Source organism: Callorhinchus milii, unplaced genomic scaffold, assembly GCF_018977255.1.
Source record: "Callorhinchus milii isolate IMCB2004 unplaced genomic scaffold, IMCB_Cmil_1.0 Scaffold1, whole genome shotgun sequence".
NCBI classification, from domain to species: domain Eukaryota; kingdom Metazoa; phylum Chordata; class Chondrichthyes; order Chimaeriformes; family Callorhinchidae; genus Callorhinchus; species Callorhinchus milii.
The window spans coordinates 5,370,765-5,398,153 of record NW_024704742.1 but is presented as its reverse complement, the minus strand read 5'-3'; the positions used below and the strand labels follow the sequence as shown (position 1 = coordinate 5,398,153).

At 42.2% G+C, this 27,389-nt stretch overlaps 2 protein-coding genes across 5 annotated transcripts in view; one reads left to right on the top strand and one right to left on the bottom strand.

Moving 5' to 3' along the window:
- Positions 1–17,256, top strand: part of rap1gds1 (RAP1, GTP-GDP dissociation stimulator 1) — a 38,563-nt gene extending 21,307 nt beyond the window's left edge. For 2 of the 3 annotated variants that reach the window (XM_042336581.1, XM_042336584.1), the window contains 10 exons: positions 1,567–1,695; positions 2,354–2,479; positions 5,696–5,839; positions 8,717–8,848; positions 9,979–10,113; positions 11,025–11,150; positions 11,965–12,104; positions 13,451–13,577; positions 15,777–15,905; positions 16,591–17,256. In XM_042336581.1, the coding sequence (XP_042192515.1) occupies positions 1,567–1,695; positions 2,354–2,479; positions 5,696–5,839; positions 8,717–8,848; positions 9,979–10,113; positions 11,025–11,150; positions 11,965–12,104; positions 13,451–13,577; positions 15,777–15,905; positions 16,591–16,718 (1,316 nt within the window). In that variant the 3' untranslated portion in view covers positions 16,719–17,256. Of the gene's footprint in view, positions 1–1,566; positions 1,696–2,353; positions 2,480–5,695; positions 5,840–8,716; positions 8,849–9,978; positions 10,114–11,024; positions 11,151–11,964; positions 12,105–13,450; positions 13,578–15,776; positions 15,906–16,144; positions 16,220–16,590 lie in introns of those variants that run through there. The other variant, XM_042336582.1, reaches the window with a different exon arrangement.
- A 3,761-nt stretch (positions 17,257–21,017) lies between these two features.
- The window catches only part of LOC103182128 (tetraspanin-5), a 50,686-nt gene continuing 44,314 nt past the window's right edge, over positions 21,018–27,389 (bottom strand). For both annotated transcript variants that reach the window (XM_042336579.1, XM_042336580.1), the window contains 4 exons: positions 27,234–27,359; positions 25,390–25,437; positions 24,382–24,498; positions 21,018–22,030 (listed from right to left, as the gene is read on the bottom strand). In XM_042336579.1, coding sequence (XP_042192513.1) covers positions 21,965–22,030; positions 24,382–24,498; positions 25,390–25,437; positions 27,234–27,359 — 357 coding nt within the window. In that variant the 3' untranslated portion in view covers positions 21,018–21,964. The remainder of the gene's footprint in view (positions 22,031–24,381; positions 24,499–25,389; positions 25,438–27,233; positions 27,360–27,389) is intronic.

The window sequence follows — 27,389 nt, the reverse complement described above, 5'->3', positions numbered from 1 at the left end:
AGACATACCAGATTGTATACATGTGCATGGGAATGAAAGATTTTTAATGGTATGCCCATGATGTGTAAACATGGGGTCAATTTTCAAAACGTCCTTTAAAATTGATTGCACCTGCATTACCTAAATCAGGCAGAGCTGTGAAAAATGTCAGTCAGACAATATATTAATTATAGTTATAGGTTTACAGATGATAAAAAATGTACGAAACCTGCAATTTTTCGAAATTATTTTATTTCCGCATCGAAATTAGTTTCCGATTTTCTTAACATGTACAAATTTCAGTGAAGCTGCCACAGTTTAAGTGCTGTTAAATCCTGGCAGGAATATTTAGCACAAGTGGTAAATGAGTGTGAGTGCTTGCAGGAATTCAACATCCACTAGCACAGGCAGCAATTAGCAAAAAAAAAACCTAAAATTTGGGAGCTTTGGTGGACTGTGTTTTACAACAACAAGATTACATTTGTATAGCGCCTTTCACGTCGAGAGGACGTTCCAAGGCGCTGGAGTCTTTAGCATTGGAGTCTGAATAAAATGGAGGATTGGCTTTGAGATCCTTGGGACATATATCTTCTATCAGCAGAATTCTGACGAGATTGTGAAGTCCTGTAGCTCAGTGGTTAGAGCGCTCACCTCGCAAGCGAGAGACCTGGGTTTAGATTCCCGGCAGAGCGAAATGTTGAACATGTTTCCTTACTCCACACACCCCAGCAGTAAGTAGGAACCCGGTTTTAGTCGATTGGCGGATCGCTTTTCCGGGGATGATAATACCTTTTTAAAAAAAAAACATTTTGGTCACTCAATCCACGACTGTTGTGAGACACTACTGTGTATAATTGGCTGCTGCGTTTCGCCCACAAAATATGCAGTCAATAGACTTTACAGCATATTCTGAAGCGCTTTGAGATGTCTCGAAGATGTGATAAGGTCCTATAATCAAATGCAAGGATTATTATTATAGATAAGTGATTATTTAATCCAAGAAACAATCAGTGAAAACTGCAGAAGTTGCTATACACCAATTGTTGCAGAGCTTGAAGTGGTCATAGAGGTTTTGAAAATTCTGTTATGTTGCACTTTTTGGGGGGCAAAAGTCATTGGATCCTGTGTAGCCTGCATATTTAAAAATGACATTCTTTGAAGTGGTGTCAGTCATCCCAAAAGATAACCTAGAAGACATGAGGGAAACTTACATTTGATGTTTGCAAGTTTGATGGGTATCCCCATAGGCTGAATAAATGTCCTTGCACTACCACTATGCAGACTGTCCTCTCTTTCAGCTATATACGTATATTTACTTCTGCACATAACCCCTGTTTTCTCATGTAACAGTACCTTTGAACTTATCAGATTCACCATGATTTTAATGTTCAGAGTCATCATATCTTTAACCATTCCTTCAACAGTGGTCTCTTCTTTCAATGCATTGCTTTCAGGCGATACTGTTTGCAGCCTTGTTTCTTTTCTTACTGTCTGATTGTGTATCATTTAAGGGATGCATCTTGTTCTTGAAGAATGCGTTAGACCTTTAAGATATTCTAAATTGTTAATTTCCCCAATGTTTTACAGATGGCCTGCAGACTCAGCTGATAAATATGGGTGTTATTCCCACTTTGGTGCAACTATTGGGTGTACATTCCCAGCACACAGCACTGACAGAAATGTGTTTGGTTGCCTTTGGTAACCTAGCAGAGATAGGTAAGCTGGGGATATCTTTTGAAGACACAGTAGGTTTGTTACTGCTCTTTGCAGAACACTGCCACTGTTTGGCCTCTGTTGATGGCTATATCCTACCAAAATCTATCCTTTTATAATGTGCCCTGAAAAAAGTCCAATTTAGAACAACTGAAGAATTGCAAAAAGAGGAGGTGGAGTATTATGTAGGAGGTGTTCCCCTTAGGTTTTCCTTTGGCTTTTAAGTGTACATTGATATTGTTTTACTTACAGCCAGTTATGCTTTTATAATGGCTTGTTATTTTTGCTCTTGCAGGAGAGCCTAAACATACAGTGTGATTATGAGGCAAATTGCTTTTATTAGTGAGTTGAAAAATATATTTCAAGGCGGGGTGGATTTTAGCATTCAGTTGTGAATTTAATCCACTCATTTTGTAGTTTTTCAAAAATAGTCACATTTAAATTGAATATTCAACAGAAGGCAAAGCTTTAAAAACTTAAGTAGGTAAAGCCTAAGATTACAAAAGAAATATTGTGAGTGAGTAAACTATATAATTGGGAATGCATTTTGCCAGTATTATCATGTTTGCTGTCCAGAAATGGTTCAGTTTAAACTTGGAAGTCTTTGCCTTTGTAAATATTCTATTTTCTCATTATCTTTTCTATAACTTTTTTAATATAGAGTCTAGCAAAGAGCAGTTTGCATCAACTAAGGTTGCAGATGAGCTTGTAAAACTATTCAAAAAACAAACTGAACATGAGAAGAAAGAAATGATTTTTGAAGTATTGGCTCCGTTAGCAGAACATGGTGAGTAATACTTGTGTGTAACTCACTTTACAATAACAATACTGTTTACATTAATATAATCACCTTTCACATCAGAAAGACGTCTCAAAGAGTTTGACACTGCTGGCTGGACACTCGAGCCGGGGCTTGGGAGTTGAAGAGGGTGACAATGGCTTGCAAATCCTATTGCCGGAAAGGACATGGACTGCAGAATATTGGATAGTCTGCAGCTTGTGTAGAGCAGAGCTGGGGCATCCAACATGCAAGGATTTGGAATAGTTACGTCTGAAAGTGATGAAAGCATGAGTGAGGAAAGGGGTAGTAGCAGAAGCAGGCAATGTTCCATGGATGAGGAAAGGCTGTGCAAGTCCAAATGTGAAACATGGTTGGGGGTCGAAAAGACATATTAAACCGAGACCAAGGTTTCACACTGGCTCTATGAGGTAGAATGAGCAGATTGATGCAATGTGAGAAGGTGCTGACGAGAACTAACAGGAGAGCCTTGGTCCTGTTGACATTCAACTGAAGGAAGTTTAACCAGGACTTGTCTAATGCGTCAGAACAGCAGTGGTCATAGAGTTGAAGGTAGAGGGAGAGTGAGGCGATCTCTTGATGTGAAAGCTGGTATACAAGTGCAAGTTGTTGTTTCATAGGCGATTTACTATTCTGAAAAGGCTTCATATTAATAGATAATAGCCAGGGAAAGGAATATACACCTTTTGAATACACCTAGATAAGAAAATTGGCTTAATAAAAAAACTGAGTGTAATCATAAATGGGAACTTTTCTGCCTGGAAATGGGTTGAGCTGAGTGCCTCAGACCTGGGTCTATTTTTATATAGCTTGGTCTATATAAATGGCATTGTGGGGAACAGACTGGTGTATCAGTTCCAGGCATTCCTAATAGAATCGTGCTGCTTCTGTTTGCACATAATAATGTGCTGCTGACAGACTCAGGTGGGAATTTCATGCCCTGTCAGCATCTTGACCACTGGGACCCTCAGTGGGACATTGAATGTATTGATTAGAAGATATAATGAGGCATCAATTCCAATTGATGATTCTTATTGTAAGATTTGTCACTTACAAATTATTTATCTAAAATCACGGAGCAGTCACAGTAAATTTAGTTAGCAAATCATGGATTCAGAGGGAAATGTGTAACATCATGAATAAGGCACCAGAAGGTGGTGTCTATTTGGAGCTGAATTTGCTCCAAAGTGACAATGGAATGTCTGAATCAAGTTAATCCGCTGTGATAATCTGTAGTCAGGATTCTAACCAGGTGAGTTCACAGTCCTTCAGTAGACTACTGATGGCAGCACAGCCAACTTGTCGTGGTGGGACCTGAAGGAACAGACCAGTCATTGGGCGTAGGGATTCTTCCCACTCAGCATCTGTTTACCTGGCAAACCAAAGTCCTAACAGGTAGGAAGGGTGGTCCTAGCAGGAAGGTTTGACAGACAGTGGGAATTTTGCAATTTTAGCTGGTTAATTTCTAATGCACATTCTGGGGTCCAAAAGCCTTGGCCCCTGCCAGGCTGGATCTAATACTCTCTGGAATTAGGTAAGCAGGATGCATCCCTCCACGGAAGGTGCACAATCGAATATATAGGAATTTCCATGTGTAGGTGGGATTCGTGGAACTCTGTTCGATTTGGATACTCTTAAGCATGGTGATGGGTTTCTACATGCATCAGATAACCAGCCCCCACCACCAAAACAAATATATATTTATAATATATTATATATAAAGCTTTCATAAGGACATTGTTTCCAAGCATTTGTTTCAAGATTGTGGATGGTACTAAAGCAAACCAAATGAGAAATAATATTTAGAATTAATGATCCAGGACAGGGAATGGTGAGGAGAAATCGCTTACTCCCTTTCCTCTTCCCTACATTGTCACATCATATGTGCTCATTTTTCAATCATCCTGTACACTCTCTTGCTCTTACTTTTCATAATAATTTGTTTCCTTCCCTTCACACTCACGCACATATTTTCTTGTACCATTCCTAATCTCGCGCTCATTTTCCTTGGGGCTTCGGATGAGATGTTAAACCGAGGTTCCGTCTGTCAGTTTGGGTGGACATTAAAGATCCCAAGGCACTATTCGACAAGAGAAGGAAGTTTCTCCCAGTGTCCTGGCTAACAAATCCCCCAAATAAAATTGGTCATTATTATTGGAAGATACAAGCTATGTAAGAGGCATGGATTGCATTTGGAAGGTTTTCCACTTACGAGAGTTGGTTCGGTGATGCCTTTACTGTCACCAGATTGTTCCAAAAGTCGCTCTGTGGTACTTGCCATCGGTTGACAGAAACGTCGTGTGTCAGATCACCTGGAAAATAAGTGGCTGAATAAACCTTTGTGGACATTTTTTGTAAATTGAGACAGATGGTGAGATTAAAGTTAAAATGGCAAGCAAGAAGATATGAGTTTTTGAACTTCATCTCAGTCAAATGACTTGTCACTGAAACCTAGAGTAATAATCACAGAAAATTGCTTCTGTTTCACTATATTTACTTTCATTACATGCCTTATGAGACTCCACCAAGCCTTTCTGTTCAAAACATAGACTTGCTATGTCAACCATCTTATTACTGTTGGGAGTATTTCTTCCATTGGCAGAGTCTTAAAAGGCACATATCTGAAAATGAAAACACTAGTGAAGTGGAAATGGTTTTGGGTGATAACTGCTTCTAGTTTCAGGAAAGTTCTTTGATTGAAACAAATTTGATTTCCCCTCACATCTTCTTAATAGCTGTTTTAACTTGAATCCATTCTGTCCCCTCGACATTCAGCCATTTATTTTCCTCTCTTGCAGGTACCGATAGGCTTATTGTTTCTCCAGGGATTTACATCATCCATTGTTGATGAGACTGCTTTGGCAGTTGTTGGCAATGCCCTCCTCAACCTTAGTAAGTGAATTATTTTTTATTTTGAATGTGTTTTTTTTGGAGGGGCGAAGGTGAAAGGTAGGGGATTTGTGTTGCTCACTTTGCCAAAACCAGTTGCTGAATTGGGTTTGTAGCTATGGCTACATTTTAAAGCTAGACGATCAGTTTTCCCTTCTCTGCTGTTCCTGTTCTGCTGGATTATTGAAAAGTTATCTTTAAAGTGCTCATAATTGCTTTAATCATCTATGAGTGATTCTGTGTATTGTTAGACACAATTTCAAATAAATACTTTTCAGTCATGGGCTAATGGATTGTCCCTGTTGTATGTTTTAGATGTTATAAAGCTACAGCTGGTTGATGCAGGATTAGTAGACTGTCTTCTAGAGCTCGTCCAAGAGACTGTAGACAGCGATAAAGAAGATGATGTTGCAGAGCTTAAAACAGCCTCTGATCTCATGGTCTTGTTGCTTTTGGGAGGTAAGTTTCATTCAGCAGGCTATTGTAATAGCTTACAATATTTGTGTTGCTCACTTGTTTATTTAGATACCAGATTCAAGATCTCTGAGTAAAATGTCAGATAAACTGAAATGTTGTATTTTGGAGAGTTTATCATTGTGCTAATGGTAATAATAATCCTTGTATTTGATAGCACTTGGTTCTCAATATCTATTAGTAGGGTGGCAAAGAGGTGGAGCTGGGAAGTAGGAATATAGTCAAGGGAGCAGGTGGCAGGCTTCATTTTGGAGTTCATGTTTCCTATTTAGGTTGACACATTAACCCGAGGTCCCATCAGCCTGTTCAAATGGATGTTAAAGATCCTATGGCATATTCCAAAAAAGAGAACATAGTTTTCACCCTTGTCCTGGCCAACAATCCCTGTTTGTGGGACATCGCTGTGTGCAAATTAACAGTTTTGTTCACCCACACCACTCAACAGCAAATCCTGTGAAGCTCTTCAACGTGATTGGACAATGTGAATAGATGCTGTGTAAAACATAAGCGTCTATTTCCTTCTTATTGATATGGAACTTGCGTCAAAAATTGACCTGATCACACTTGTTATGTTTTCCTATGAATATCCTATTTTGGAGCTTTACATTGGCTGCAAAATGTTGCTGTAAAACTGTGTTCACTATGTGGTAAATTTGTCCCCATGTCCCAAAAAGAGGGACCTGAGAACCAGCAGCAAAAAAGAAAAGTGGAAGTTTTTAAGTCTAGGAAGGGGAAAAACTTTACAATGGGTGGAAGAACCAGATAAAGGAATACATTGTAAAATGGAGAAAAGAAATAGTAACAAAAGCAATAGAGGAAGAATAACTTGAAAAGCAGAGGTAATGTTTTTGAAAAGTATTGTTTTAGAATTGTGATTTATATCAATAATTCAGTTTCCATAGACAAGTAGTCGTTTTTAACTTTTAACGTAGATGCTTTCTGATATTAAAATATCTACATCTGTAAATGTTGGAGTTGATTTACTGGTAAGTGATGATCCACAAGTGCCACTAATGTGTTGTATTTGATGGGTTCAAATTTAACCCGGTCACCTGCAGGGTACACCAGGGCTCTATCCTTGGCCCTCTTCCTTTCTTCATCTACAAGCATCCTCTGGGCGATGACACGCAGACATGGGGTAAACTTCCACATGTATGCAGATGACACATAAATCTACTTTGCGTCCTCCAGTATCGACTCCAGTGCCCACCGATGTATCAGCTTGTCTGGCCGACATCAAGGCCTGGATGAGTGCAAACTTCCTGCAGTTGAATGTAGACGAGACTGAAGCCATCCATACTCCTTGGCTCCCGTCAGCATCTTCACTCCTGGGGATCTAAACTCCTCAACCTCCCTGGGCTCTCCCTCAACGTCCGGTTCAGCACCCAGCTGTCCTTCCTCCCCCACATCCGGTCTCTGACCAGGACCGCCTTCCTCCACCTCCGCCACATTGCGTCTCCGACCGTACCTTATCCCAAGTGCAGCCGAAACCCTTGTGCACACGTTTATCACCTCCCGCCTGGATTACTCAAACGCACCCCTTGCCAGTCTCCCCAGCTGCACTATTCAAAAAACCCAGCTCATTCAGATCTCTGCTGCCCGCATACTGATAAGGCGCTGTATAAGAATAAGTTGTTGGTGTTAAATCACAAGTTCTGCTTTTGAAAGATGTTCCTACAGTGATTTTCTATAGGGATTTCCATTTCTGCAATTTTTCATTTCTGCAATTAGATCCAATTTCTGCAATTCAATCCAAACCCTAACAAAACTTTTTTTCATAAGTGATCATGGTAACGGTAATAATAATAATCATAATAATAATAATCCTCCTTACATTTGGTATAGTGACTGTTTTTTCGGCCAACTTGTCAGCTAATTTGAGTACACCAAAGTCCCACAAACTGCCATGAACTAAATGACTAATTCTATCGGAGAGTTGTTGGCCAGGAAATAGTTTTGTTCTAAAAAGTGAATTAATTATTTGCTAATATAATTACTGCTTTGTGACTTTGTAACTAGTAGGTGTGAGACATTCTATCCGTTTGAATTTTTACTTGGGTCTTTGTCCTGGAGCTCAGTGTTAGAGGACTCGCTTTGCAAGCGAGAGACCTGGGTTCGATTCCCGGTAAGGTGAGACCTTGGGCAAGTTTCCTTACTCCACACGCCTGATAATAATCCCCCAAGAAAAAAACCCAATAATAAATTGGTCATTTCAATGTACAACTGTTTGTGGGACATTGCTGTGCGCAATTGACTGCCGCATTTCACCCACAAATATACAGTCAATTCACTTTACAGTCTATTCTGTGAAGCGCTTTGAAACATCTAGAAGACATGAAAAGCGCTATACAAATGCAAGGATTATTATTATTGTGTTTATTTCTTGGTTTTTAGCCTTTATTAAAGCGGCTCACTGCTCGTTTTGCAAATCTTGGTATTTCTCCTATTCTGGTATTAATCGGCCATAATGCTTTCGATTTTGGAACAAATTAAAGGGATGGATTGGTGAGAAATCTCATTCAAAAATGAAAATACATGATATTACATGAACCTTGAAAATGAATATTAAGTGCCAATCTCATTCTCTCTATAATTACTATATTTAAAATATTTGTTCTCAATCTTTCACTCTTTTATAATTCCACATGATATTTTCACAACTATTTCTTCAACTGCCATTTCACTCTATTTAGAATCTATTTTTCATTGCTTATAAAGCCACTCAAACATGGCAGAGATTCAGACATTAGTTGTAATTTTACAAGGGTAACATCACACCAAAGTGTCTCAGCCAAGAACTGGTTTACTTGTTATTTGTGGAAATAATTTTGTGTTTTCTTGTCTATTTGTTCTGTGATGTAGATGAATCCATGCAGAAGCTGTTTGACAAGGGTAAAGGCAGTGTTTTTCAAAAGGTTCTGTCGTGGCTTCCTTCAAATAATCATCAGCTGCAACTCGCTGGAGCTCTGGCCATAGCAAATTTTGCACGAAATGGTGAGTTTCCCTTTGATTTGCATTTCAAGATGTGAATGTTTTAAGTCCTTTCTGTATTTAGTTTTTTTTCAATAGCTGACATTTTCACAAGCCCCTTTAGTTGGACCAACAAGATAAGTGTTGCTCAGTTGAATATTTCTTAATTTATGCCATCAAGAAATCGTTGCCATTGATTTATCCATCGATTTTGTTGACCACCACTGTGAAGATCTAGAAGTAAAGCTTTCATTTTACTTTCATAAGGAATGCTCTTTACAGGTCTGCTTGAGGAATTGCTGGAATGATTTAAGAAATCACAGCAAGACATCTTCCTCTCTTTCCCTATTCTCCCTTCTCCCCCTCCTACACCTCAACACAGCAGTTAATGGCCATGCAAGTGTGTGCAGATAAGGCATTCCATATCATTTCTTCTCCCCCATCCTAAAAAAAGTCTTCTCCCCAATTCTTGTGAATGCACTGATGCAATGGCTACACTTGTATCTGAGTTTTTCTTGTGATAGTGACTGTTGATGAGCTATTCAACCAAAGAGCCAGCACAAATGAATCTGACGACCTTTACTCCACATCTCAATATGCCCATTTTCCAGCCCATTGACATGATCCCCCAACCCCAGCAACTGCTGAGGCCAAATTTAGTGTCCCATTTATTCTTTAGCTTCAATGAATTATTTGATCATGGACCAGGGATCAAATGACCAGATCATTTCCCTGGTCTGTATGATTCAGTGCCATTCTGGACATTGGATTTATTCAATGAAGCTCTGTGTTTTTCTTAGAACCCACTGATTGTTCCAGTGTTAGTTGTTGGAAACTGAAAGCAATATTGTTCAGCCAATGGTAATACTGTAAGATGCAGTGTCCAGGCCTTTTGGGATATGGTCCACTTTACTGAATTTTATTATTTATTAATTTATAAAAATGAGCAAATTGTTTGTTGGGACCGATTGCTTTGTATGATGCAGTGCTGAGAGGACACTGCATTTTTCCAACTAGATTATTCCAACAACTTGTTCACCAGACCAGCTCCCTCTTACACATGCTGCAGACCATCCAGAACTCTACAGCTCGTGGATCAAATTCAAAATCCTCAACCTCGCATTCAAATCCTCAAAACTTTTTATTTTTTGTAGATGGAAACTGTATCCACATGGTGGAAACGGGAATTGTGCAGAAACTCTTGGATCTGTTGGATCGGCACGTAGAAGATGGGAATGTGACAGTACAACACGCGGCCCTTAGTGCTCTCCGCAACTTGGCTATTCCTGGTAAGCTTTTCCAGTTGTTAAAGAGAAATGCATGAAGACCACTGTACTCAATTAATTCTTTATTGCTAAAAATGTTCGCATAACGTTCAGTAGCTCCCTTAAAATCCTAGAGCTCCCTTATCTCCTCAGAAAGAGATGCGCTGACTGAACCTTAAATAACAATTTGAAGCAGCCTTTTTATAGGCTTAATATGTGGCTGTAATTGTTTTTAATTTGCCCTCAATATTGTTGCATCTTAGCTTGCAAATATAATAAAGTTGTATGTTTTCATAAATCTGGTACTTTTTAAACAAGAGAAGCCATGGAGAGCAGTGGTATGGGGAAAGTCAGTAACATATTTGCAAGAAAAGTAAAGGTGTACCTCTAAAGGCTGATTGGTCAAAGTACTACCAACCAGTATCGGAAAGTGTATTTATGGGCGTTGAACAAGATCAGGGTAGGTTTGTTGTGGTGCCCCTTCAGTCAAATAGTTTGCTGGCAATTAAGGTCTGGGCTCACACATGAAGAATGGCAACGTAAGTGAAGTACCGGGTGCCTTGCCTGGCTAGTTGTGCGCAAATTGGCTGCAACTGTTGCCGTAAAAGAAAAAGTACAGTCAAGTTGCTGCTGACGTCGCTTCTTGCACACTGCACATACGTGCTGTGCTGCGTGTAGGAAGTGTCACTGAAGTTATTCCACGAAGAAAGCAACAGCAGCAGCAACCTTACGATGGGGAAGTTGGCCATCTTTTCCCGCTTGCTTATAACGAAAGATTAGACCCATACACTTTACAGTATATCTTGCAAAGCACTTTAAGATGCTCTCCCAAATCTGAAAGCTGCTCTATAATATATAGTATTGTTATTATGTTTTATTCAGTGGAGTAAAACAGGAAAATTCCATGCAATTATATTGTTTTTTTTCCGCCCCAGTCTTAAACAAGGCTAAGATGCTATCAGCAGGAGTGGCAGATGAAGTGCTGAAATTCCTCAAGTCTGAGATGCCACCCGTCCAGTTCAAACTGCTTGGAACATTACGCATGTTAATTGACGCACAAGGTATCACAATTGAATAAAATGTACATTGCTTGTCCAATCATTTTTTGAAAGGAAGAAGTATTTTAAATATTTGTTTTGAAAAGCTACTTGATGTGCCAGCGCTTTGTATCATGCATCGGCAGAGTGTGAGACGTTTATTGGTTGGATCCAAGATTTTTCATTCAGCAAGTACTTTGTTCTAACGTTGTGTAGAATTGATGAGCTATTTCCATTTAAGTGGGGAGATGATCATCTGGTGAGTGTGCTTGGCTGACTTCAGATCTTGGAGCAAAATGTGAAATCATTTAAGTGACCATCTCAAAGAAAAAGTTGTGTCTCTTCGGATGTCCCATTTGTACAGTCTGGAGGCCATTGGAAATCAATGGAAGAGTCCGATGTCAACACAGGAACACAACATAAACTGGACTATTAAATTGTATAAATGACCAGATGGTAGTCACCTGTTTTGATGCCGTCAGAAGAAGGCTGGATTCATTCTATTATCCAACATCAATACATATTAATCACCCAAATTCCTATCGCATGGCTTATCTTTCTCTTTTTCACATTAGCCATTTCTCTTCCCTTACCAAATCAAATTATTCTGTGCGACACAGGAACACATGGCTAAAATGTGCACGTCCCCAATATGAGTATGAGCAGATACGTAATGGAATCCAAGTTATGATCGGGTTGAGCTACTGACCAATATAAACAGGAGAGATTCTTCTAAATGCACAAATTCAAATGCTGAGCCTGGCTTTAGAAGAAACACTTTTGTGTTTGTATTCAGCGTGCTGATTGTTGATATTTTCTTTTCTCTTTCTGCCGCAAGCTGAAGCTGCTGAAAAGCTAGGAAAGAACATAAAGCTAGTGGAGCGTCTGGTGGAGTGGTGTGATGCGAAGGATCATGCAGGTGTAATGGGTGAATCAAACCGGCTGCTATCAGCACTTATCAGGCACAGTAAATCGAAGGTGTGTGTCCAGGAACGTGGCGTGCGTGAGCACTAAATTTAGGAATTCTTGTCTGACATTAAACGGCTTCTCGGCACAAAATGAACCTGCAGGAAAGCCGGTGACTGTTTAGGAACACCATTAATTGTGCGCATGGAATATTTCTTAACTTTCTCCATCTGGTACATATCTGGTACTAAGGGACATTTTCTCTACAGCCACGGTAGTTAGTACCCAGGTACAAGGCAATCCTGTTCGAATGCCTCCCCATTGAGTTACTTACAGCGTGGTGTAATGTGGACACTGAGTTTCCAGCCTTGACTAGCTGTCTTCCTTCAATAAAGTGTCCAAAATCCAGGTTGTCTGGTCGCTGTTGACGTAACTTCCGTACTATGTGCAGGAAAAGCCACTGATGTCACTTCAATGAAGGAAGTAGCAACAAACTGACAACGTAATTTGGAAGTTGGCCATTTTTTCATACTTGCTTATAACGCAGTCCTGTACCCAGTAACAGGGTTTCCTTATGTAGCATGAAACAGTGGATCAACAACAGCAACCATTTACACGTATATAGCACCTGTCACGTCAGGATGACATCTAAAACCATCACAGCTGATGTGAAGCCTGAGGGGGTGCAGAGTGGCTGAGGAGAGTGGGGATCAGCTTAATTACCGTGAAATGGTGACCTTCAGACAGCTTTTCAAGCTGGGTTTAAAACATTTTCAGTGCTCTTGTTGTAGTTTGAGTGTGCTGTGGAGGCACAGTGACAGGATATGTGAAGGTGGGTAGTTTTTATCCTCAACATGTCTGTATCAGCAATTTGCATCATGCTGCAGATAAATGCAAATGCAATTTTGCACCATTGAACAGAGTACAACATGTTTTCTGTAGTGTTTATAGGATGACTGTACCTTGAAATTGGTTTGGCAAGCCAGGTGATATTGTGCAGGTGAAAAAATGTTGCTCACGCAATTATGATAATGTGACATAATTAAATTGGCAGTAATTTATAATTTGAGAATATCTTGGGAACCGTTTTCGATTCATGAAATGCAGTTGTCTAATACGGTACAGTTTATTGAGCTAACAGTGGGTCTAAAATGTGGGAATCATAAAAAGTGAATCCTACCGATACGTGAATGTGTCGAGGCTGATTCCAGGTTTAATTCTGTAAATCGGGATTGCAATTAAAGAAGGTGCTTTCATTGTTTGAGCAGAACTCCAGATGGATGGGCCGGGACACATTCGAGTACCTGAATTTGCTTTTACAGATCAATTTATGAATTATCTTGCTGCCCCCCCCCCCCCCCCCCCCCGCCCGCCCCTTCTGTACACTAACTGTTTGTTTCTTGCCCCCACTTTGTCAGGACGTCGTTAAGACCATTGTTCAAAGTGGTGGTGTAAAACATCTGGTCACTATGGCAACGAGTGAACATGTTATAATGCAGAATGAAGCTCTCGTTGCTCTGGGACTGATAGCTGCGCTGGAACTCGGTAAGTGGAGTGTATGCACAATATGAATTTAACCAAAACCGAGGTTTGGTTAACTTTGTCCTGCAGATTGTAGGTACGATATCAGCATCAAACGGGACACAATAATCTTGGTGTGTTGAGAGAGTTTATTTTAGAACAGTTAATAAATACACTGATTTCTTTAACCGTGAATACATTTTTGAATCCATGCTTGAATTTGGGATGCAACAAAAATCGCTCGAGCATACTGACAGCAGTAGAAGTGTATGAAGGCGGAGAAATGTTCCTGGTGCTAGTGCTCAAGCCAGCGCTGCAAAAATGCATAAATAATTATTGTATAAATACATAGCAGATGTCGGTGCCCTGTTTCATCGTTCCATGGATCCTTCTGCGTGATTGACATTTATAAGACTTGTTATTGTTCTGTGATTTCCCAAAGTAGTTAGTGTATGTCAAATTTGCTGCAAAGAAATACTCCCAAGTCTGACTTCCCTCAACACTAAGTCTTCGATTGTCAACTTATCAAAAAAGCACAGTTCCAGGTTGCCTAGAAAATTGAGCAGAAGTGCAGTCAGTTGAACTAACGATCAAAAATAGCAGCAATGGTTGAATTGTCTGTAATAATGAACAGGGTTATCTGGATTCTCTGAGGCTCCCCAACCTCAGCCTGTAATTAATTAGTGGACATTGGCTTTTCAGCTGCTCAAGTGCTTAGCTCATGGATCAAAACAATACAATTACTGTGATGGAAAGACCATGCAGCATTAGATTTGTAGTGCATTAAATTATGATTATGCTAATGACATTTCTCGGCAGACCATAATGAAAACCCGTTATGGGTTAACTTGCTTTTGCACATGGCCCCTGCCAGATCTCTTGTTGCTGTCATCTTATCAAAGAACCGCGGGTGCTTTGAGTCATCTTCTTGATGTGAAAGGCACAATATAAATGTATTATATTGCTCCAAATAGCGAAAACACTCACTGACATATGTGATTATGCACTTGATGCACATATGCTGGGTAAGATAGTTTTGTTCGTTTTGGAAACAATAACCTCTGATGTTCAGGGGATTTCTCCCAGCTTTCACTATTATATTGGTGGAAGGAATCAGAAAAAAACCTCAATGACTTTGTATAGAGCAAATAAACAGAAGCCAAAGAATTTTGGAATGTAAAAATGCAACTGCACAAAGAATGTCTGGTCTGGTATATTATTGGCCAACACACATCAGCCAATATATTTATTTAGCAAGTTTACTATAACCAATTACGATCACCAAGATGATAGAACCAAATGATTTTTTTTTCCCCCTGCTACCTTCAAAAAAAAATTCTCACATGATTTGGACTGCTTCTGTAGGGGCAAAGTGGCAGGGGGAAAAACCATTTTACCAAAGAAGGAGTTCAAATCATGTGAGGATTTCTTTTGAAGGTAGCAGGGGGAAAAAAAAATCATTTGGTTCTATCATCTTGGTGACTAATTGGTTAGTAAAGTTGCTAAACAAATGCTTAAAAGCATATTTTGTAGCATGAAAGGTAGACGGCATTTAAATAACTAGCATTGGTGTTCGTTCCATAACGTTTCTTAATACTTAGCACTTAATTTTGGAATATTTTACTTTACATTCCCTTCCCAGTCACGAGCACAAACTTGTCGCCCAGCAGGCATCCGTGACCGAGCAGAGACTGACTGTTGAAAGCTGAGATTTGTTCCCAGTTTACCTGTCCTTCAGTATCTCGTCAACGGGTCACCTTTGTCTGCTGTGAGCTGCTCGTGCGGCATTCTTCCTCCTCACTCCCTGTGCATGCATAGATGGGCCCAGTCTGGCAGAAACTGGGACCAAGTCATTTCAACTGCGAGCTGTGTCTCAAATAAAATTACCATTTGTCATTCCACATCCTCTTCAATGTCCCTTGTTGCCAGAAACAATGTGGTAGAACTTGCATGTCGTAGTAAAATAACAATGTGACTGTTTCTAGGAGAATTGCACCCATCTTACACAGACACCGCACTCCCTATTCCATGCAGTGATAAACGCGAGAGACTGAGGACGCTGCAGTTTAAAACCTGAAATTTTCCTTTAGATTCAAATATTGAAGCTTGCTTCATGCTCCATTCTTAATGCTTCCAAGAGCCAAAAGGGATAAGTGTCCCTTTCGATTTCCTCCTGTTGTAAAAGGCGCCATACAAATGTAAAGTTGTTGTTGTTCCCATCAGGTACTGCAGAACAGGATCTAGAGAATGCCAAACTTGTGCAAGTTCTACACAAATTGGTTTCTGATGATGTCAGTGCACCAGAAATTAAGTACAACTCAATGATCATGGTTTGCACCATCATGGGGTCAGGTGAGCATTGCACATTGTGAGTTATCAGTGTAACAAAGTGAGCCAAACATGGTTGATTGGTTGATATCTGACGAGTAAGTAAAATGCTTCTGGAATTTATTCCTAATCCCACGGCTGCCAAACTGTTCTATTGTCATAGAGAGTTCTTGATCTGATAGTACCAATTTTTTTGCAATAGTAAGTTTTGAAATTCATAGACTTTGTGGAGCATTAGCTAATATTATTACAAAAACTTCCAGATGCTGGGCGTTTACTGCAGAGGAGAGGATAGGGGAAGGAGGGTGACCGAATGCACGATCAAAGAGGAGGGTCTTGAGACTGATCTCGAAGGAGGCAAGGGAGGGGAGAGGCAGAGGGACCGTGGGATGGAGTTTCAGAGGGTGGAGGCAGAGAGGCTGAAGGCCCATCCCCAATGATGGGGCCAGCAAGGTGGGAGACGTGAAGCAGGCCTGAGGCTGCTGAGCTAACAGAGTGGACAGGCCTGAGGCTGCTGAGCTAACAGAGCGGACAGGAGCAAGGCCGTGTCGGACTTTGAAGGTGAGGACCAGGATCTTGAACTGTATCCTCTTGAGTGATGGGGCACCAGTGGAGCCGGGGCGAGGGTAGGGGCGATAGGGTCGCGGAGCCTGGTGCGGGAATATATTTGCAAGGCAAATCGCTGAATGTCTCTTTCTTACCCTTTCAGAACTACTCAAGAAGGAAGCACAGAGTATGCCATTCAAAGAGGTGGTGTCCAAGCTCCGCAGTCACGAGAACAAACTTGTCGCCCAGCAGGCATCCGTGACCGAGCAGAGACTGACTGTTGAAAGCTGAGATTTGTTCCCAGTTTACCTGTCCTTCAGTATCTCGTCAACGGGTCACCTTTGTCTGCTGTGAGCTGCTCGTGCGGCATTCTTCCTCCTCACTCCCTGTGCATGCATAGATGGGCCCAGTCTGGCAGAAACTGGGACCAAGTCATTTCAACTGCGAGCTGTGACTCAAATAAAATTACCAGTTGTCATTCCACATCCTCTTCAATGTCCCTTGTTGCCAGAAACAATGTGGTAGAACTTGCATGTCGTAGTAAAATAACAATGTGACTGTTTCTAGGAGAATTGCACCCATCTTACACAGACACCGCACTCCTATTCCATGCAGTGATAAACGCGAGAGACTGAGGACGCTGCAGTTTAAAACCTGAAATTTTCCTTTAGATTCAACTATTGAAGCTTGCTTCATGCTCCATTCTTAATGCTTCCAAGAGCCAAAAAAAAACCAAAATAGCGTGCATCATGAACCTTTCCCAAATGTTGGCTGTTAATGATGTAATATCATGGTACCTAGAATTAATAAATTAAACCGTAAGTTCCCAGTGGTGTCTAATGTGTTGATTTTCTTAGTGTGTAGGATTGAAAATGGAGTAACTGAAATTTGTTTACAAGTCTGTAGGTGTAGTAGGTGCATTCCACCATCTCATTTTCTTGCAACTGCTACTTTCTAACACAGCTTTCGGTAGATTTGTGGCCTTCGCTTCCACCTTCGTTCATTTGAGTATGTTCAACTGCGTGAGAAGATTCACATAGATTGAATACTTCCACCATTGTGGGCTCCCGAGAAAATAAAGAGTGCTGAAGTCTTTCATGATATCAAACCCTTTCATGATTTTAACACTTCTATTAGATCCCCTCTTCTAGCAAAAAATGCTATCTAGTCTATCCTGATCGCAGTAACCTGCCAATCCTGGTATTATCTGCGTAAACCTATGCTGTACTCTTTCCATCGCTGCTATAATTCCTTCCTCTATTATAATGTGGAGACCAGAATTAGATACAATTATATAATGCTTATATTAATGCTTAAGAGCTATTTTCAGTTGCAGGAAGTTTCTCGAGCAGCTTTCAGCACTCAAATTATCATAGAATCATACAGCACAAAAAGAGGCCATTCGGCCCATCGTTATAACAACTTGCGTCCCTCACTTGGGGTAGCGTCGCAGAGCACTTGACTGGCAGAGCACGACGTCGAACCAGGGTAGGGGGAGGTGACCGTAGGTCTTGAATAGGAAGGTCTTCAGGTGGAGGGGAAGGAAGGATAGCAGTGGGTCGAACCTGACGCCTGGGTTGCGCACTGGTTCGGTAAGTGAGGGATAAGCCGGAGAAGTTGGAGGTCAAAGCCGCAGGATAAAAGACATTGACGGGAGCCAATAAGTACAGTTTCCGTCTGGTCAACATTGAATTGTAGGAAGTTTTCACTCATTTAGACCTTGGAGCCGCAGCTGGAGAAGGAGAGGTAGATTTATGTTTCATCTGCATACAAGAGGAAGTTTACCCTCTTGTCTACGGATGACATCCCCAAGAGGGAGCATATAGATGAAGAAGGAGGAGGTGGCCAAGGATGGAGACCTGGGGTACACAACAAGTGCACAACAAGGCAGAGACGGGAGAAGAAACCGTTTGAGGAGATAAAGTGAAGGTGGTTTGTTAGGTAGGATTCGAGCCAGGCTAGTGCAGTCCCACTGAGGTGGATGAGGGAGAAGAGGCAGTGGAGGAGGATGGCTTGGTCAACTGTGTCGAACACGGAGGAGAGATCCAGGAGGATGAGGAGGCAGAGGGAGCCCTGGTCACAGCGAGAAAGGATGTAGTTTGTGACCTTGACCAGCTATCGGCAGGTTTGTGACTGCTGTGCAATGGGCAATGCAGAAACCAGAATGCTGGGGCTCGTGGAGCGAGAGGTGAGTGCTAAGCTGGTTAGCGACAATTTGTTCTAGAGCTTTGGCAAGGAAGGGCAGGTTGGAAATGGGATGGTAATTTGTGAGGTTGGAGGGGTCAAGATTGCGTCTTTTGAGGAATGTTGTTATTCTCATAAATGTCTCTATTTTAGGACATTTGTCACCAAGAAGAAGTTATTGCGGTTATTCCGTAGACAGCAATTAGATTGCTATACATCCTTCAGTCCTCAACAAAAACAACCATTAGCAACAGCTGAAGAAGCCAAACCACACATGAACCATCAAGAAAGAACTTTATTGTTTAGTGTATTATCAAAAGGGCTTTACAGTGATCACTATCAAGCGCAGTGATGGCGTGACTGTTTTTGTAGGCAAATGCAGTAGTCTTGTACCCCGGCAAGGGCCCGCAAACAGCCAGGAAGTGAATGATCAATTAATCTAGAGATTGTTGACCAGGAGAAACTTCCTTCTCATAGTATTGCACTGGAGCTTCAGACTGGACAATCAGGTCAAGTGGGACTTGGAACTCGGGAACCTTTTGACCCAAGCGAGCCAATCTAACACCAGACAAAAGCCTGGCTCTCGTGCTCAGGCTATAAAATGGGAATGGACATTAAAATGATCTAAACTGGCTTAAAGTTTCCAGTCACTGGAGTTTGATGAAAGTAAAGGCAAAATGCAGGTGAATGCTTGTGAATCTGTCGATAAGATCCATCAGTCTTTATTTTAACATGGGAGTAATTCCACAGGTGTAATTTTCATGGATGTCCAATTGAGGGAGCTAGTCCTCAGCTACTTAAAGGCGCTGTGAGCCCTTGAGTGAGGAACGTGAGAGTCGCGTAAAAGAAGTTAAGATCGAGAGTAAGGACTGAGCACCACATACCCAATACGGGACTCCAATTTGCGAGTAGAATTAACAAGCAGTGAACAATTCAGGTTGTGCTGACCAGGCAAACGCACGTTTATCGAGGGAATTCATACTGTAACAAGCATTGTATTGGATTTCAACGACTCTGTGACCATTTACAACGGTTTCTTTACACGATTCGGTGCTTCTGTAATTTCCTCTGTCCGGATGGTTTTACCCAATTTCTTCCATGTTTAGTTTTTACAAAGGGAAAAAATGTAGGTTGCCAGTAAAACGTACCTCAATCGCATATTTACTCGTCCTGTAAATTCTGCACAAGTTGTTAACTCAATATAAAATGTTATAATACTCTTTGCATTTAACAGAGCGCTTTTCACGTCTTCTCGATGTCTCAAAGGGCTTCACAGAATATGCTGTAAAGTGAATTGACTGTATATTCGTGGGCGAAATATTTATTGACTCCCTTCCACACCCTCTGTGCGTTTCTCTATCTCCAGTCAAGATTGGAGATCTTCCTGCTATGCTTCACCCAAGAACTCGACTATTTCCGTGCAATGTGGAGCCAAGGGATTTGAACAAATTCATTCCAATCACATTGACGCCTGGAGTAGAAAGTGGTTTGTGTAGAGCTAAAGAGCTACGTGAGGCAAAGCAATAATCCCGACACTGGAAAGGTGCGAAGCATCTCAGTGTGAAAAAGATTTCTTCCCATCTTGCCCCACTATCCTTTTGACTTTGCTTTCGACCCGCGAGCAGGAATTGCTCTCTCAGAGGAGCCAGAAGCTGAGGAAACCAAACAAGGAGGCGTGATAGGAGTTGTTAAATAGTCAATTTATTGCATTTCTATGGAATACTGTATCCTAATGCTTCTGGTGCTTAAATATTGTGTAATGTGACATAAACTGCAGCTTGTGTGTTATGCAGGATGCCTTAAAAAGTCATTTTAAATCATCTATGGTTTCTTCAATCATTTACATTGTGCTTGTGGGCTTCTATGTCCTCCTGGGAGGAGGGGGGTAAGCAGGGCTTCCCTGGAGCTGACCTGGGTGCCATGCTTGGCAATGGAATATCGGAATCGAGCCAGCCCTCGGTGGCGGTTTCGGGAGTCCAGTTTCCTGAGCCAGGCTGGTCCTCGGTTTCCAGGACACTGCTGATGACAGCACAGCCAGCCTATCTCATCGGCAGGACCTGGAAGGACAGACCAGTGATTGGGGACAGGGAGTCATCCCGCTCGGCTCCTGTTAACCCTGCGAGCCAAAGCCCTAACCGGTAGGGTGGCTTTAGCTGGACAAGCAGTGGGAAAGCTTGCCAGCCAACAATATCAATGGCAAGCTATGCAGTTTTAGAAGATTAGACTCCAGCAGTTACCCCAAAGCACACTCTGGGGTTCCCTTACCTTCGACTCTTGCCAACCTGCGCCCAATACTCTCCAGAATTAGGTGAGCAGGATGTGTCCCTCCAGGGCGATTGCTGGACTGGAATGCGCACTCTCTAATCTCTGGGATTTCCATGAGTAGGTGGGATGCATGGAATTCTCAGCTTGGTTTGGATACTCTTAGGTATGTGTCAAAAAAAAAAACTAAAAAGAAAGTAACTTAAGATACTAACTCCTTTTCCGATGATAAGACAGAAACGTCTCTGAATTTTCATTTTCTCACGCGAAGGGGAGTCACCCCTGCGTATTTTTTTTTAAAAAAAAGTAAACGTAAATGTAACCTTAAAGAAAAACAAAAGGGTACAGGTACAGCCAGAGAAAGGCATTATTTTTAAGGAACACTGCTATTTACCTCAAAATTAAAATCTGTATATACATTTGGCAAAGAACTGCACAGAAACAACATTAGATTACATCCCCACACCCGCTGCCCCATTGAAGTTAAATTCACCAAACTGGCTTTTAACTAAAGATCATCTATTTTTTATGTCAGTTGTAAAACCGTGGCGAAATATTTAATGTGGGGGAGGTGGTGGGGGGAGAGAGAAGGTAAAACAAAGATTGTGGATCCAAATAGTATACTCAAAAGATATAATGATTTCCCCTCCCATTATTTTCCAGAGTTGAAGTTCCCACTGAGCATCAAAAGAGACTTAAGGGATCAGAGGCATTACCCATCTGAGCTTCCGAATACAGGACCTTCTGGTTTACGGCAGCGTTTTTAACCATCTCGTGTGTGCTATCAAACTGTTTAAAAGCTCCTGTATAACACGGTGGGATATCTGTAAGCGAAGCTGTCACTTCAACTTTGCCGCTGCATTCGGGTCTCCTCTGTAAGTTTTTTGTTGACTACAGAAGCAATCCCATGCATTTGCTAACAGTCACACTGGGGAAACGTCCATTTCTCAAAGCATCACAGGGTTCTCTGGCCACTCTTATCCCAGAACGTTTTACTACTCCATGCGAGAGTGAAGTCCAGAGGGCTGCTACGCGTTCCTCTGTGCAGTAACTTGGTGCATTTCGACTGATTGGCTTGGCAGTGATGGTTGCTACCAGCTCGCCCGGACAGCTTCAATATCGCTGACCAAGTTCTGAGCCAGGCAGATCCCAAATATCTGAAAGAGATGAGCAAGCCAAACATCACTGAAACTGTCTTTAACATTGAAACAACAACACGCGTTTATACAAAACTCATCAGGCGATGGAACATCTCGGAGGACTGGACAATGGTATAGTTTGGTGCCGAGGCAGGGAGAAAGGGGAGGTGACCGTAGGCACGGACAGACGGTTGGTCGGAGGAAAGTCTTCAGGTGTGATCTGAAGACCGGCAAAGAGGGGGCAAGACAGAGGGATCGAGGCAGTGGGTTCCGGAGGTTTGGGGCACAGTGGCTGAAAGCACGGTCATTGATGTTGGAGCCGAGGGACAAGAGCTGGTCTTGCATAAGGATGTAAGACTTCAATAAATGCGAGAAAAAAAAAAGGAAAGGTTATGGAGTCAATCATCAGAAAGCAAGTGGAAGATTACCTACATAAGAATAATCTAATAAATGGCAGTCAACACAGATTCAGAAAGCGTAGGTCTTGTCTGACCAATCTCATAGGACGAAGTAACGGTCCAAATTGCCATGTGATTGCAGAATATTTGGACTCCCAAAAGGCGTTCAATCAAGTATCACATGAAAGACTCCTCCACAAACTGTGGTCACTGAGTATCAAGGATAAGGCATGGACATGGATTCAGTACGGGCTGAAGGGAAGGAAGCAGAGCCCCTCCTGTTTCTCACAAAACGTGATGACTTGGATTCGCAGACACAATGGAGCACTTAAACTTGACACCAAATTGGGGGGAAACTGTGGAATCAGAGGGGGGGGGCAGCAAAGGTCCTACAAAAAGAGCTTGACAGGGAATGCACATGGGCCGATAACTGGCAAATCAAGTTTAGTACTGATCAATGCAAGATTCTACATACTGGATGTAAGAATAAGAAACAAAAGTACTTGATGGATGGGAGAGAACTAGCCTGGGGGAAGCAGAACGTGATCTAGGGGTGTTAGATGACTCATTGCTCACGCTGTGAAAAGAGTTTGAGGCAGCAATAACCAAGGCAAACAGGATGCTGGGCTGTACTGTTAACTCAGTTGAGTTTAGATCCACAGACGTCATACTCAGGCTGTTCCATGCTCTGGTCAGACCACACCCTGGATACTGCAAAGTCTGGTCACCGCAACATACAAAAACAACAACTCGCATTTATATAGCGCCCATCATGTGGGGTAGTATCCTGGAGCACTTCAAGGGCAGAGGTGAGCAATGAGGATAATGTCCACTGTTAGAGGAATGAGCTATGCACAACAACTCTTCAGTCTTGAGAGAAGATGACTCAGAAGGGACCTCATAGAGGCGTACAACATTTTAAATGGGATTGAATAAGTAAACCCATACTCTAGGATGCACAGCGTTAGAGGAATGACAATAGAACAAGAGGACATAAGGTTTAGAGTTCAATTCAGGCTGGACACCAGAACGTTTTTTCTTTCTTTACCCGGAGAAGAAAAGGCATTCTTCTCACTGTACCACCCAGTCCCCAGAGAAATGTGGCTTCTTTGTATTCTGTTTAAACCTGACCGCAATGTCGGTTCACAATATCAGGATTAATCTCTGGGTGAATTTCACATCTCTAGCGAAAATGATAAATCTCTTGGAGACTCATGGTGTACAGTAAACCTCAGCTAAGTTGTATCAATCAGGACCATACATTTAATACGAGTTACGTCAAACTTGCAGAGAATATAAACTCTTGAATGGGACTTGGGCAGATTATATGACTTATAGATCAGATTTATGTGAACGTTACTGTATTTGTTCTGCCGTTCTGGATGCTGCTGCTTTGGAAGTTCTCCGAAACACTACCTTGTGTGAAGGACTTGCCTCTGGTTGATTACTCCAGAGGCAGGGCTGCTGTGGGAGTTGCAGTATATGAATGCTACATAAAAATGCTCCACGGTGTGAAAATACAACAATTTATATGTCGAGAGCCTTTCATGTCGGCACTTCAAAACACTACACACAGCTGACTGGGAACTGGAGTTTGATGGTGAGGCGGTGGGCGGTGGGGAGGAGAGAAAGGTGTCTGAAAGCATGGTGAGATAGGTGGGAAATAAGGTTGGGATGGGGGCAAGGTGGAAGGGCTCTGGGCAGGAGATGCAGAGAACAAGGGCAGAATGGCTGAAGGCTCACCCGCCAATGGTAGCGAGGAGCAGACAGGTAGGGAAGCGTCCGCTGAGCAGAGGCCGGGATAGGGTTACGGGAGGTCACAGAGATAAGGGTGGGGTGAGGTCATGTATGTTTGCAATTGAGGATAAGAATTCTGAATTTGTTCGACTGAGGCATGGGGAGCCAGTGGAGCTGAGTGAGGATGGGAGTGATGGGAAGGGGCAGGTTTAGAAATGGATCAGTACCACTCACCTGTAACAGTGCGATCCCAATAAATATTCCTGCAACCACTGTTAGGTGATCCTGGAGCCATTTCTCAAACTGCCCAACGCATCCTTTTGTGTTGATGTAGTTCTGTTGCTCAAGGATCTGCACAATAGATATACGTGTCACCCGAAGGCCTTAGTAATGTGCTGATGAGTAAGCAAGCACACAGTACAGAGGGTTCAGCCAAAGATGACTCACTGGATGTATTTTACCAGGTTCTTTCATCAGCGTCAGTAAACTGGTTACACTGGGAAACACTCTCAATCCGGATCAGTTGGTTCCCCTTTGGCCTCTGACTTCCAGTCCCATGTCAGACTTGGAACTCATATAAATCTAAGCTAACCCTCCAGTGCAGTGCTGGGGACGTGCTGGACTGTTGGAGGTGATGTCCTTCAGATAACGCGTTAAACCAAGGCCCCATCTGCTTGTTCAGGCAGATGTTAATGATGACATGGCTCTATGTGAAAAGAGAAGAAAGTTTCTCCTGGTGTCCTGCCTGACAAACCCCCAGATAATAATTGATCATTCACTCCATGGCTGTTTGTGTGACATTGCTCCTCTTCTCACTCCTTCCTCCTCCTTTTCTGACCCCCCCCCCCCACCCCACCTTGTAACATAAGCAGTGAATTTTCCACAGCTCCAGCACCTTTCATGATATCAGAGGCACTTCTTGTTTTGGACTATGAGCAAGCTCTAAGATTCCCAAGCTCTTATGTGACTCCACTGGCTTTCACGGTACGCAACACATTCCAGGAATGGAGGCTGATTGCCCTCAGTTGGGTCTGACCAGTAACACTGTGTTAGCAGTTAATCTGTAGCCGCAATGTGCGTCTGGAACTGATACTGTCACACTGAAGAGACGGGTTGAAAGGATCTGTGCGGTAAACACAGCCAGAACACAGAGTGAAAACGGGGAGGTTAACAACTCACTGACGCACATCACACAATGTGAAGGACCTGTCCCACTCTTCATATCAGTTCCCATTCACTCACCTCTTTGAGTCTCACATCGTAGCCACATTGGGTATTAATGACGTCCTCCTGCAAAGATAAGATCACAAGAGAGATTCAGATGAAGAAGGCCCTTTGGCCCATTTGATCCCATCTTTCCAGGACTGCCGCCCTCCCATGGAGTCCTGTAGCGTAGTGGTTAGAGCACTTGCCTCGCAAGCGAGGGGACCTGGGTTCAATTCCTGGGTAGGATAAAACATTAGGCAAGTTCCTTACTCCACACGCCTCTGTTTACCTAGCAGTAAGTAGGAACCCAACTGTTAATCAATTGGCGGATTGCTTTTCCGGGGGTAATAAGCCCTTCAAAAAAATACTGTTTTTCAAAATCAATCCACGACTGTTTGTGGGACGCTGCTGTGCGTAATTGGCTGCTGGTTTCGTCCGCAAAATATACAGTCAATTCACTTTACAATATATTCTGTGAAGTGCTCTGGGACGTCTCGAAGATGTGATACGGAGCTATATCAAATGCAAGAACTATTATTATAAACACAACATCAGGCTGTTTCTTAAATGTGTAAAAAAAAATTACTTTCTGGCATCTATTCTAAAGTAACCCTTCTCAATCCTGAAGCTATGGTTTCCCAATCTCTTGAGCCTACCCAGGACCTTACCCTTAGCCTTGCTAATGCTAACGTTCAGTAACTCTTGCAATGTATTTTGGACAGCACACGGCTTGTGTTCTTTCTGTTAAAAAATTCTCCAGAAAGTAATCCAAACATATGTTGACTGGCTTCTATTTGCTCTCTTCAATACCCTTCGGGTCCCTTCAGAGTTTAACCTCCTCCCTGAGCAGACGTTTACTATATAATAATACTGGAATGTTAGCATTGTGTTTTGTAATTGATGCTACGTCCCTTTTTAGTTCGTTCTCTCCTTGTACCCTAATCCCTCATTGCACCTCACATTGTACTGGAGCATGAACAGAAACAGCCAGCCAATATCAGCCTCCACAATTACAAAACTCTTTCTAACCACACTGTGGGGTATGACTGACGTATCGCACGTTCTCTACTCCAGATAATTCCCATGAGTACAGTACTGATAAAACTTCCATGAATGTGCACTTCAATAAATATATCACCTAACAGTAATCTTGCAATCGATATAAAGCCTTATCACGTCGTTGAGACGTCTCGAAGCACATCACGGGATATACTAAAGTGAATTAACTGTGTATTTTGTGGGCAAAATAAGCTGTGATTACGGTAAAGTATGAAGCCTTAAGAAGCTAAACTATTAAGATTTCAGCAAATTATTCAGGGGCAAAAAACCTGAAATTCTGACACATGTGACCTGAATGCTCATGGATAGCTACTGCTTTCTTGTAAAGGAATACTTCCGAATAACTTGCTGCAAAGGGGACTGTCGTTCTGAGCATTCCTTCCAACAACGCACTTGATAACTGATTAAGCTAACGTGACAGGTTGGAATGATGTAGTGTGCGTGTGCCTGATGATGTCTGACCTCCAGGTGAAGTGGCTGTAAGGCTGGGTTCTGAGTGCCAGCCTCTGCTTCCCCTTTTCCGAATAACTCAACCACTGGAAAATTCTCACCGAAGTCTAGGTCTTAACGCGCGTCTGCTCAGTGCTGAGTTCAACAGGTGGGTTTGTAGACTGGTCCAAGTTGCCAATCATGCGTGAATTAGGCGTGACAGGATATATGGCTGTTTTGGGGCAACACAGGCAAGCCTGACACCACCCCACCCCACCCCACCCACGACCAACCCCACCCCCACATATCCTATAAACAGAAATTGTGTCATCTCCATTGAGGGTCTCGATGAGGGCATTGGATTAAGCTGGTGGGTGTCGCTGTCTGCTTACTGAGGGGTCCTTGGTACAGCAGGAGAAGGGCACCCCACATCGTTCTCGGCTGGTGTTACCGTCTGTACAATTGAAGTAAATATTCAAGTTCCAATCGTCAGCACCGTGGGCACCGCAGCATTTCCACTGTAAAACACGAGGAGGCGCAGGTCAGGC